We start from the raw sequence: 13,573 nt of genomic DNA, 5'->3' as shown, positions 1-13,573 counted from the left end.
ATGACACAGTAACAAAATAAAAAAGAACTAACTAATCAACCATCTATATATACGTATATTATGTGAAAAGGTGTCCACATGTTATAAACACGTAAAATGTGTTTTAAATGTTCTTTATTTTTGATAAGTGAAACGGAGACGGGGAGTTAGGGAACTCCTAAGTCGAGAAGAGACGTGACTGAGCTGTGAAGTACTCACCCAGGACTAGTGTGGGCCAGTTGGCGATCCGAGCGTTAAGACCCTGATGGAAGATCTCGTGCAGAAACATGATGGTCTCACTAGAGAGAGAGAGAGAGAGAGAGAGAGAGAGAGAGAGAGAGAGAGAGAGAGAGAGAGAGAGAGAGAGAGAGAGAGAGAGATTCTTACTGTAACTATCAACTGGGAGATTAAACATTTACTCTTATACAAAATAAAAAGAAGATACCTGTTTAGAGCTGCAAAGGTTAATCGATTAGTTGTCAACTATTAAATGCCTAACTATTTTGATAATTGACTAGTCTGAGTTTTAAAATTCTCTGGTTCCAGCTTTTTAAATGTGAATATGTTCTAGTTTCTTCTCTCCTCTGTGACAGTAAACTGAATATCTTTGAGTTGTGGACATTTGAGGACGTCATCTTGGGCTTTTTTGGGAACTCTGATCCACATTTTTTCACCAGTTTCTGACATTTTAAAGACCGAACAAACTAATCCATTAAATTGAGAAAATAAAATGGTAGCTTCATCGATAATGAAAATAATCGCTATAGCTGCAGCCCTGTACCTGTTGAGGAATATGGTGCTGACGTCATCGTGGCTGATGGGAGGTTTCTTGGAGCTGGCGGCCATGCGCAGCGGACGCAGGAAACAGTTCACCAGGATGGAGAGCTGGTGGACGTATTCGGTCTCCGCTTCCACCATGTTGAAGACAATCTGGTTCCTCTTCCGCATGCTCTCGGCGTGAGGCGAGCTGATGTAGTCCTGGACGATGATCTTCCACTTCCTCCGGCACAGCCAGCCACGCATGAAGCTTTGTACCTGCACAGCCACAGCACACTAGGTGTCTCTCTTTGTCCCTCTGGCTTTGTCATTTTGTGTAACCAACAATTTACCTTTTTGATCTTTTTGATATCTGGGTCCTCCTCCTCTTGGTTGTTGTGGTACGGCCGCATCCGCTCTTTGGTTTTGTTCAACACAACAATCTGGGAAACAACAGTCTCCGTGTGAGTACACCGGCACAGAGGTTGAAATATTCATGAAACCTCTTTGGAGGTTTAAAACAACAAATATGTTGTTGCATGATGGGGAAGTAATGGCCTTGGAATCACTGGACCCCTGCTGAGCTTTCATTTAAGCTCCAAAGCAAAGACTGTAAAAAAAATAATGGACGAAGCTTTCGAGTCTGAAAAGAGAAACCAATGTGGAAAAAATGACCCCGTTTCTCACTTGATTTATTACCTCAATAAACATTTTCATAATTAGTTAATGGACTCAATCGCAGCATGATGTTCATTTTGTAAATCACGGTCCCATTTATTTTAAAAACAGACGATAAAGCAGGGGATGCTTTAGGACCGGTCAATCAGGACAGAGGCTTAGTGATGCTAACCATGCTAACACTGTGGACATTAAAGGGGAACTAGGCAGTTTTTTTTAAGCTTAATTTACCTTGACTGAACAGCTTCAGAGTCATTGGAATGGTTATATGACTTTTTTTCGGGTTGAATGATGGTCGTCTCACTCCCCTCCCTTGCAACTTTCGGTTCGATGCAACGAATTGATTCATGGCACTGTTCCACCAAAACAACTTCCTTCCTGAGATTATTCTGCAGAGCCACCGTCACTGAGTCCATCACTAAAGCTTGGAGCCACCCAAGATGATTGTGATTGGTTTGAAGAAATGCAAACAACCCAGATAATTTTTTTTCTTCTCCTATCCCAGAATGCATCTGTGGTGTTGTCAGACCTTACTCCACAGCGTTGTGGAGCTAGAGCTGGTAGTGAGAGACTAGCGTTGGGCCAACCAAGCTGACTAGCTTCCGCTAATGTTAGCTGGTAACTTAAAGGTGCTCTAAGCGATGTCACGTGGTTTTTTAGGCTACAACATTTTTTGTCACATACAGCAAACATCTCCTCACTATCCGTGAGCTGCCTGTCCCCTGAACACACTGTAAGAAAAACGCAGTCTCTGTAGACAGCCCAGGCTCCACAAACGGCAACAAAAAGAAACTTTGCCAACCTGCACTACCAAAAATAACAGTCTTCCAGCATCCAGCCCATTTTCCATTCATACAGTAGGCCTAATGTGTCGTATTTGTGTGGATAATGCTTAAACGGACATGTATTACACATAAACTGGTGAGGTTTTCAGTGATATCCATTATTTTGTCTCACTTGCAAACACTTCGTGAAAATGTGAACCTCTGGCACTCGGGGGGCGGAGGCAGAGCAGAACGCTCTTAAAAAGTAGGCAGGCCTTGTTGAATATTCACTGATTTTATGCAAATATCCCCAGTTAACATGATAACATAACCAGCTAAACTGGCACATCGCTTAGAGCAACTTTAAAAAGGGAAGTTTGCGGATGTTCTGTATGTATATGAATGGTGACAGTACCTAGTACTGTGAGTTTACTCGCTGGTAAATCTCTACTGGATGATTCACAGAAGGGTTGAAAATGTGTTCATGTTGCCAGTTGTATGTAAAATTAAAAAAAAATCTTAAATCGCACCAAAATGATGCTACGTCCATTATTTTATGCACCAAACTCAAAGTGTTTTCCCATCATGCCAGATGCATTTGCATTCTTTGATCTGCATCTGAGGGCCTTTTAACAACATGCACGTAAAGTGGGTGTGTTGATGTGGAAGCACTCATGCATACCTCAGCTTTGAGCCTCTCGATCTCCGTGTCCTGGTCCTCCAACTGGGTGCGGAGCTGATTGGCTGCGATCTTCTCCGTCTCCATGATCTGGACCAGGTGGATGTACTTCTGCATCAGAATCTCACGCTCGATGATAATGTCAGAGTAACTAAAGGGAGCATGGGAAAGGAGACGAGTGGGTGAGGAGATTCACCTGACACGTTAGTCACAAAATGGACCTGTACTTTACTTTAATATTTTCGTATTACAGTACTTTATTTAACCAGAAAAAAACCTCAATGAGAACAAAAACCTTTTTCAAGAGTGTCCTAACCAAGACAGGCAGCAGTATAGTCACACACAAACATTAAAAATACAAAAACTAAAGCTGCAAATATTTCCCAAAGTCAACCACAAACATCAATACATCAGGTAAAACATCGACAGCCAGATGTGTCTGCCTCCAAGTCAATTAACATCCTGTCAAGCGACCAATGAGACCAGCGCATTTTACACCTCCCAGTTCAGTTAACTTAAGTATCCGAGTACTTCTTGCCCCTTCGGTCAATAAGCAACAACCTGACATAACGTGTTTATACAGTAACATATCAGCAGGGATAAACAAAGGCTTCATATTTTTTACTGAATGTGTTGATAAAGAGAGAGGAATAGAGGTGGAGTGGCGAGATCAAGTCTGTGATGTAACCAGCAGAGCAGTACAGCACCAGTGTGACCTAAATGTGAACCGCTGCGACACACACAGACAGACACACAGGCACACACACATTAATGGGCATCAGCACAAAAAGCGAGTAGGAAGTAGAGAGAGTTTTTTGATGAGAGGTGTTAAATATAATTGCATGTTAGAAGATGACTGTGTTGGAAGAAGTATTCAGATTTAAGTTATAATATCAATACCACAGAGTAAAAATACTCCACACAATGCATTATATTTAAAAACAAATCTTAACGAGAAACTGTCAAGAAGCTGTCAGACAAATGTAGTGGAGTAATATTTACCTCTGAGATGGCGTGTAAGAAAAGTATGAAGTAGAATAACATGGGAATAATCAAGCATAGTGTAAGTGTAAGTGTGGTGGAATTTGGTATGATGAGACTAAAAGGGAAAGCTTAAGACAACATCAGGTCATTCATACAGTAGGTCACAGGTCAGGGTACGAGAATATTCAGCCATTCTCTAATAACCAAAACTGTTCATGTATAATTATGTTCGTCTCTACAGATTCAGGCAGTCCTTCCAGAAAAATGCAGAGTTTTTTTGTGATTGTTGCGGGCAAAAATCGTTGATTATGCGGCATGTTTTATTAAAAAATGTGATGGAATATGCTCTATGATATTTATGCAATTTTATGCGAGGAAATTGCGGGAACTTGCAAAAACTGCGGTTTGATGAAAAAGATTAAAAAAAAAAAGATTCTCCCTCCCCCCCCCACCCCCCCCAACACCCTGCTTTTCGATGATGTTCACGTCGCGTCACTTCATAACGTTCCCATGGCAACAGGGGAAAATGGCTACTCTTGTGTAAAGTAAACGCAACATTTTTCAACTTTCTGCTAAGATATATTATGGGACTTTTTTTTGCATATTTTGCGCGGAAATCGGCAATTTATGCAGCGAAACTGCAGCTTATATGAAAAATATTACGCCCCTGCATAAATATGCGGACTTTGGCTGATTATGCATTGAATTATGCAATCGCATAATCGCGTTTTTCTGGAGGGACTGTTCAGGGAATCGAAGCAGCTGTATTATAGGGAATGTTTTGTTTCAGGACTGTCTCCTTTTGGAGGTCAGTGGGCCTGCCATACTTCCCAGAGAGAGAGAGAGAGAGAGAGAGAGAGAGAGAGAGAGAGAGAGAGAGAGAGAGAGAGAGAGAGAGAGAGAGAGAGAGAAAGATATATCTTTGTTTACCTTAAAGGTTCAGCTAAACGTAACGCATGAGTTTAAATAGACCTTCGGGAGGACAAGAACTTCAGAGAGTTGGGACGGCACAACAACACATACTGGTTATACTGCCTGCTTAATTGTCTCCTCAATTAAGTGTTCATTAAATTTGTGTAATTTGTGTGTAAGTCATAAGTCTCCTGAACCTTCTTCACATATGTAAAATGAGTTGTGCTGCTCTTGAGTTTTTCTTTAACAATAAGCACCTCAAAATTAAAGCTGCCAGTAAATGTACTTCACTGCAAATTAAACAGTCTTTTCTCACCTAGCCTGCTGGATGTACTCCACCCACTCGTTGCAGTCCGACTCTTCCTCCGTCCGCAGCTCCAAAGGTTTCTGTCCATCGTGGCCAAAAATCACCAGGAAATAGTGCTGCAGTAGAGAAAGCAGACGCAACACAACAAAAACTGTCATTTCACCTCGCAGAATGCGGGAGTTGCTGCTCTACCGGTGCCTCAATTGGCTAGTTTGGGTTACTGTGTGACCTCTGGGTTTTAAAAAGAGTTAGTTTGGATTCACCACTGTACAAAATGTTACATTAAATACGTATACGGTTTGAAATTCTGATGTAAATAATGAGACAGGGACCAACTCAGCAGCTTGATTTATTACTAAGGAAAATGAGAGTGAGAGTAGGTTATTGGATTTCATCTCTTTAACAAACACAAACGATGCCACAAGCAGTCAGCACACAGTAACTTAAATAGAGCGTATAATAGAAAGTGTGGAGCCACGGCACTCTAATAGTCAGAACTGCTAAGTATACCAGCGCTAAGTGCAATGTCAACATTTCAATCCATGCATTGTTATGAGTACTGTGAGGATCGATGCTTCCTGCTGCAGCAGTGAAGCCCATTGCTTTAAAATGCTACGGTAACTTGAGCCATGCAGATTTGCCTGAGCACCGATCAAAACATCCATATATTTGGTGTGTTGTTTTTCACTGACAATGTGATGTTGTTTAGCAGACAGCGCTCACACCTCCGATTATGAAAACCTGACAGCTGTTTCAAGGTAAAACAGCTGAAGTCCAAACTTCTCCCTTCCATAACAGAGGAGTACAGTAAGACACCTTCCCCTGTAATGTTGAACAGCTGACCACTCTTTGCTTCGTGTAGCGGATGACGAAATCTTGAGAAATTATACTGTCCCAACAAATGTGGAGTATCCACAGGAACACATACCTATTATATTTTAAATATCTTACTTTTCTAGGCAGCAATATTCAATGTCAAGACTTTTCCAATCACAATTCCTCGCAATCAAACCATAAACACTGCGATGCAGCTATCTTTAGAGCTGCAAAAGATTAACTGATTAGTTGTCAACTATTAAATTAATCGCCAACTATTTTGATGATTTGGTTTGAGTCACTTTTAGGAAATAAGGTCAAATTTCTCTGATTGTGGCTTCTGTGTGAATATTGTTCTAGTTTATTCTCTCCTCTGTGACAGTAAACTGAATATCTTTGAGTTGTGGACCAAAACAAGACATTTGAGGACGTCTTCTTGGGCTTTTGGGGAAACACCGATCAACTTTTTTTCACCATTTTCTGACATTTTTATAGATCGAACAAACTAATCCATTAATCCATAAAAATAATCAACAGATTAAAAATCTACAATCTATGACTTTAAGTAATATTGAGGATACATATAATAAAAATACACTTCATTTTAAATGTTGACTGAAAGTCAGCTTAACAAATATCTAAATTATCCATCTTAGTTATTTCTGCTGGTAAAAGGAGACATTTCTTCTGTTGGTTTTGTTTTTGCTTATTGAAAACAAAAATTAAGCCATATGTTCATGTTGCGTATTTATATTTGCTTTGTTTTATAGCATCTGACAATATACATTACTACGAGGCTGCCAGAGGGAGAAAGTAGGCCTGTATAGTAATGATGTAACGATAAGCGGGTGAGAGACACTTGCTATCGTGTGCCGGCTACGGACCAGAGATAGGCTTAAGGGCTTGTGTGTGTGTGTGTGTGTGTGTGTGTGTGTGTGTGTGTGTGTGTGTGTGTGTGTGTGTTGGGGGGAGGGAGAGTTTACATAACCATCAAGGCCTGTACAGCTTCTCACATTGCTAATGCGGCTTCCCCGGCCACAAGCCTGATTTAAGCTTGAGGATAACAATGAGAGAGAGAAACATACCAACAGACAGAGGAGACAGACAGACAGGGAGGGAGATAGAAAGACAGACAGAGGAGACCGAGACAGACAGGGAGGGAGATAGAAAGACAAATAGAGGAGACAGAGACAGACAGACAGGGAGATAGACAGACAGGAGACAGAGACAGACAGGGATGGAGATAGAAAGACCGACAGAGGAGACTGAGACAGATAGGGATGGAGATAGACAGACAGATAGAGGAGACAGAGATGGAGATAGAAAGACAGACAGAGGAGACAGACAGACAGGGAGATAGAAAGACCGACAGAGGAGACTGAGACAGACAGGGATGGAGACAGACAGACAGAGGGAGCTTTAAGTCCTGCCCTGCACTTGGCATCACTTCCTCCAGTCACCAAAATCATCAGCTCATCTGTCTGGCATGCACGTATGGCTGGGCAATATATCAATATTATATTGATATCTGTAACTGGATATTGTCTTAGATTTTGGATCGTTCTATCCTAATATGGATAGATCCTAATATGGCAAGTGTTGTCTTCCTGGTTTTACAGGCTGCATTACAGTAAAGTGATGTCATTTTCTGAACTGACTGTTCTAGCGGTTTTATCTTAAATTTCATTGGTAAACTATTTTGTAAAAGCAAAAAATTCTCAACCCAACAATATCGTCGCAATGTAGAAACCAATAAGGAAACTCCAAGGCACTCTCTTTTAGAAAAATACAAAGCCTTTATTTATGGCTTAGTCATCATAAATCTTCAAGTACTCCGACGCGTTTCAGCATACAAGCCTTCGTCAATCGATTGACTCCCTGACCTTTTCTAAAAGAGAGTGCCTTGGAGTTTCCTTATTGGTTTCTACATTATGTTTATCCCATCCAAAGAGCACCTCAAGCTAATTTTTTGAGTCCTAGAAGCGCTCCGCTACAGACATTTGATAATATCGTCGCAATATCGACATCGAGGTATTTGGTCAAGAATATTGTGATATCTGATTTCCTCCATATCGCCCAGCCCTACGTGCATGGACACAAATTTGAGTTCCTCCTTAACGTATTGGCCGAAATAAAATCTCACAACCCTATCGGCCATCATCTGACGACAACGTTTTTCTGGACATAAAAACACCTACAAAAGTATCGATGGCACAGTATGTACAGAAAAGGTCCCAAACCTCCTCTATCAATATGTCTTTTCAATTTATTAAAAATTATAGCCAGTGTTTATTTTTACCATTCCATATAAATGTCTTTGTTATCCTGTCAAACCATTTAAAATATGACAAGAGAACCTCCTCCTCCACAGGGAGAGATTGGATAAGGTAATTCAGTTTGGGAACACAAACCATTTTTATAACATCAAGACTGCTATCAAGAGATTGAGAGTCCATCTATTAACATCAAAAGAGATTAACTTTAACTAGCTCTTTTAACTGAGGAGGGAATAAGATACCCAGATATCTGATACCTTGCTTTGGCCACTGAAATACAGGGCTGTTACGGGGAACTGTGTTGTTAAAGGTAACTTCTGACTTGGACCAATTTACCTGACAATTTACCTGACAAGCCAGACCCACATCCAGATGTTGGGTCTAGGAACTCCACCATTGGCAGGGCTCAATCTGAGGGGCAGGATAAACTGTTGTCTTTCAAATTCCCTCTGCACGCAATAGGATAGCGCTACAACCAACCAGAGCAACGCTAGTTGATAGATTAAACTTCTAACGTATCCAGTCGGCAAAACTCCGAACACATTTTCCTTTTTTAAGAATGATTTCTGTACCGTTCTTTGTCCTTTTCTCTCCAGAAGACCGCTGTTCCCAGCAGCAGCCATAAGCCCCGCCCACTGACTCTATACACAATGTGATTGGCCTGACCAGATTTTGGTTTTTCCAGCTCTCAAGCCAACGAAGAGTGCCTAGACAACCCCCCCCCTCCCCCCCCGGCTGCAAATTAAATTCGCTGACGCTAGGGTGCGTCTAAATTTCTAGGCTACCATTCAACAATATCAAACGCTTTTTCGGCAATCAGCTACAGACAATGCAATATTAATGAGACGCCTGATATTATCGGACGAGCTACGCCCGCAAATAAACCCCACCTGATCAGGATGAATTGAATAACCTTATTTAATCTATTTGCCAAAATGTTCCTGTCTTTACCTTTTTTAGGAATCAAAGTTATGAAAGCCTGCATAAATATTGGTGGCAGTGTGCCCTTCTCCAGTGCTTCTCTATACTGTACTAGGGGCGTTGAAATTAATCACTGCATCGATGCATCGCGATGCGGACGATTCTGCATCGATGCAGTGACAGACCAAGATCGATCATCTTTCATTTGCTGCTTTTTTGTTTTTGCCTTTTGTCTGCTGTGTTCAGACTCTGCTACATTCAGGAAGTGTCAGATACAATAAAAATGGGAGTCCATATATATCTGACAGCTTGAATTTGGTGATGTATAGCAATATATAATAAATTTGAGGAGGTGGTGCATTGTGATATCGCATTGTATCGACAGGATAATCATAATTGAATCGTGACACCAGTGAAGATTCACACCCCTATATTGTACTAATCTTTTTGACAGAACAGTGAGATCTGAATGTAGTTTATGTGCACAACTTTAACCATTTGGTGATCCACAGACCATTATGTTTCTAATGAAGTAAGAAACATAGCTTATTCATGAGACAATGTTAACACCACTTATGTAAAGTCACTGATGCATGAACACAAACACACAGAGCAGCTGTAGTTTCTAAAGGATTGAAAATATCCACCAGGCTTCAGGACATGTCCACACCTAAACCTTTTTACACACAAGTCAATTAGACTCGTTTGAAAGGCTTTAGAACGTCTATTATATTCAGAGAAAGACAGACAGATCCCCTCACAGTACAGTTATAGGAGGCTACAAATAGCACAGGTACCAGCAGTGTGTACTAGAGTCTGTGTGCAGTTGTGTTAACTCGGTATTCAGACAGTGACTGCAGGCAAAATAACTGGCAAGGATGCTATTCTTAGTCGAGCACAGCAGCCTCCCAGAGCAGCGCTACATGTTCGCTACAAACTCACAAACAGACAGCATTACATGTCAACTCTATTCATTTCAATTTGATTTAACATTAAATCCTCGGTTTTACAACAGTTTTATATTCCTGTAACTGTAAGAGCAAAGCTGTCAAACATGTACATATGAGAAAATACTAAAAGTGTCATCAAGCACACTTAAAATTAAATTCCCTTTTTAATCATATCATCCATTATCTTGTTGTCCATCACTGATCGCCTCCTTTTTGTTTCCATTTGTTTTTATTTGACTCTCCAAAATGTCTCAATAAATGTCCTCTCACATATTCTGTATTTCAAAACATGTTCAACATCCTGTATGAGCTACATTAGCCACTTCAACCTATAAACCCTCTTCACCATGGAAATCAACAGGCAGGACGTGCCTGTGTGAGTAGCCTTTAGTGGAAAGCAGCATTAGCATAATGCCAAAACTGTACGCAGGAAGAGGAAAAAGGAAAAAAATGACAAACGATTTCACATGTGGTCCGACCCTTCAAAATAAAAGCACTAATTCAGTTTAATTACTTTAATCAATTGACTTCTCACTGTACTTAAGCGCAGAACAGACTGAGATTACTAAGAATTTGGAAAACGTTAGTACTTAAAAAAGTACTGTGTATAATTTTCACAGAAAATCCTTGTTATTAATGATGGGAGTGGGCGCTAAGTGAACGGCAGTCAGCATCCTGCCTGCCGATGTCGACCCTACACTAGGGCTGGGTGGCGAATTTAATACTTTTTTTTCCCCAAAATATTTTTGAATGATACCCGGCCCTACCCGACACCCTCCCCCTCTGTAAATACCAAACATTATGGATGGACTAAAAAACTAGGACTTTACTAGGGCTGCCCCCTCTTGAACGACCATTTAGTTGGTTGTTTTGGTCTCAGTCGACCAAGATTTCTTTTGTCGATTAGTCATTTTTTATGCTTTTTTTCATGCTGACTGACTTATATCACATATCGTGCAAACACAAGATCTGAAGTGGTGTTTTGCTTGATTCTTTGTGGAGAAACTCAGTTTGACAGATCGGTCGATTAAATCTAATTCATTACTCGACAAAAATCGTAGGAGCGTCAACTAAGAATTTCTTTTCTCGTGGACAGCCTAGAGTTTTATTAATACCATCGCTGCCATACAAACAGGCAGATCATGTCTATGGATGACAAGATAAAGAAGTGTATATTTGTGCACAAATAAAAAAATGTCAAAAGCTACAAATCAGAAAGTTTTCGCTCTCTGAACCAACCAACTGAGCATGATGCAAGTAAAAACAATCACAGCACAAGCCTTCAATGAGCTACATGAGCTTTTAGCCTGGCTTATGTTTCCAGTTCATTAGGCAGCAAATCGGAGCTGTGAATTGTATTGGCACTTGTTCATATTTAACAGCCTATTTAACTCATATTACACTAATCCAGAGGGATGTTACAAACATTGTGTTCAGTGTCCCACTGTTTAAGATTATTCTTTGGGCTTTTCTTGCCATTATGAGATAGTATAGCTGAAGATTGACAGAAAAGAAGCGAGAAAGAGAGTGAGAGAGAGAGAGAGAGAGAGAGAGAGAGAGAGAGAGAGAGAGAGAGAGAGAGAGAGAGAGAGAGAGAGAGAGAATGACATGCAGCAAAGGGACGCGGGTGGAAGTTGGACTCAGCCTCATGGTACGTGTCCATATTTTTTGTTTTTTTCACGGCAGGGATCCCCCCCACTTCCCAGCCTTGCACACTAGTGGGCTCGCCACAAGCAGTTATCAGTTTCTCTTTACTGACCACTGACAAGCAAAGAAAACCGGCTACACCTTCCTAAAGCCACGTGGCTGCACCTGATTGGACGAACGCTTCACGTGGGGCTGTCTGCTCCCGGATTTCAGAACAGACCATAATGGCTTCAGTTCACCGAAATGGGTTTCTGAAAACATTTTATGCAAAAAATAGGCTATGTAGCTGCTGAATCCGTCTTCATTTCAGAATGACAACAGTCACTTTAAATGATTTTCGTGACTTGTTGAGGTGGCGAGCAGAGCTGCCTGCCCCTCATTTGCATAATGTAGCCTGGATTCAATTTTATGCAAATGAGGAGTGGGCAACTCAATGCCCCACTTCTCCAAAAGTCGCCACGACGCTACCAGAACGCATTGCACGGCTGCACACAGACAACGAATGAAATGTCGCTGACAGTGGACCCGTACTAATCGTATATTGGGGGTGCACTCTCTACCAGGTGAGCTACCGGGCGCCCCAGTTGCCCATCAGTGGCGTCAAATCCCCTCTGTGCATGCTACCGTTGTGGTTGTCTGCCAGAAGCGGTCATAAATTGACTTTTTATCCAGTTTGACACATTTTTGCGATACACTTTTTTAGATCGTGGTGGTTTTTAACTCTATATTTGAACCGGATGAAGGACTTTAGCCATCGGACGTCTGGATCTTAAGTTCTCGGAGTAACAAGCTGAGCAAACGTTAGCAGCGAACGCTCGGCTCGCAGCCTGTCCCACTGACAGGCCAAACAGAGTCAGAGAAACACTGATTTTTAACGTGAAACTGCTTTACTCCATGTTTTTAAGGGTGGTGGTTTAAGAGTGTGAGATCTTGACTTGTACTCACAATAACAAAGAATCATATTTACTTATTGAGATCAATGCACTGATTACAGTCATGTTTATAATGAACAAAATCATAATGAGCGGCCACAGATACAGGCAATTGAATAATTTATGTTGTATCTGTGAAGGGAGTGGGCATCAAATGAGCCGGGTTATCAATCTCACCAGAGTGCTTTGATGCTCTCTGAGATTTTGTCCGACTTGCTCCATTAGAAAGCTGCTTCAGATTTAACCCTCCAGTGGCTTTCATCAGGACCAGATCAAACAATGACTGCCTGTATCGTGCGTTTGTCTTTTCCTCGGACATAAACTGCTTCATCTCTGTACATGAAGAGCTACGTTACGATGTCACCGCACAACTTTATTTTTCTGTAGCTCTAGTAAAATATGTCATGTAGATCTGCATTACCCTAAAAATCAGTTATAGTAATCCAACATTGTTCATTTATTCATCTACATGAATTATGCTTGTTGTTGTAACCAACTACATTGATGCCGATATTGCAGCGACATTGTAGGGTTGACTACCGGTGCTTTCACAAAATATTAACACAATGACAGTTTAATAAATAATCACCAATTATGTCTATACAATATGTAAGCAAATAAAACCACTAGTAAATTACATCACTTCACTGTAATGCAGCCTTTAAAACCAGAAAAAAAGACAACACGTGCTTTGAATGTATTTGAATACCTCCCACCGAAGCTTCTTAGCCCAAAAAGAGATATTTAGGACAGCCCTGGTTAGTCGATAAGAGTAAAACAGTTGAAGGTTCCAGCTTGTAAAATGAAAATCTGGGGTCTCATTTATACACACGCAAAGGTTGTGATTTATAAAAAACAAACTTGACGGGAGAATGTGCGGTCCTCCACGCAAACTCTGACCCATGCGTAAACACATTTGGAGACAAAATAGGAATTGGCGACGCAGATGGTGAGGTGGTGAACTGAAGTCAG

The 13,573-nt window shown here is 41.0% G+C and overlaps 1 protein-coding gene across 8 annotated transcripts in view; it reads right to left on the bottom strand.

Annotated features, from left to right (window-relative positions):
- rasgrf2a (Ras protein-specific guanine nucleotide-releasing factor 2a) overlaps positions 1-13,573 on the bottom strand; it is a 66,160-nt gene that overhangs the window by 40,488 nt on the left and 12,099 nt on the right. For all 8 annotated transcript variants that reach the window (XM_028601892.1, XM_028601895.1, XM_028601893.1 and 5 more), the window contains exons 2-6: positions 5,069-5,175; positions 2,860-3,007; positions 1,089-1,178; positions 761-1,014; positions 199-278 (exon numbers count right to left, since the gene is read on the bottom strand). In XM_028601892.1, coding sequence (XP_028457693.1) covers positions 199-278; positions 761-1,014; positions 1,089-1,178; positions 2,860-3,007; positions 5,069-5,175 — 679 coding nt within the window. The remainder of the gene's footprint in view (positions 1-198; positions 279-760; positions 1,015-1,088; positions 1,179-2,859; positions 3,008-5,068; positions 5,176-13,573) is intronic.

The sequence above is a fragment of the Perca flavescens genome, chromosome 16, assembly GCF_004354835.1.
Source record: "Perca flavescens isolate YP-PL-M2 chromosome 16, PFLA_1.0, whole genome shotgun sequence".
NCBI lineage: Eukaryota > Metazoa > Chordata > Actinopteri > Perciformes > Percidae > Perca > Perca flavescens.
Note: the sequence above shows the minus strand (reverse complement) of the source record. Positions and strands in the feature narration are given on the sequence as shown.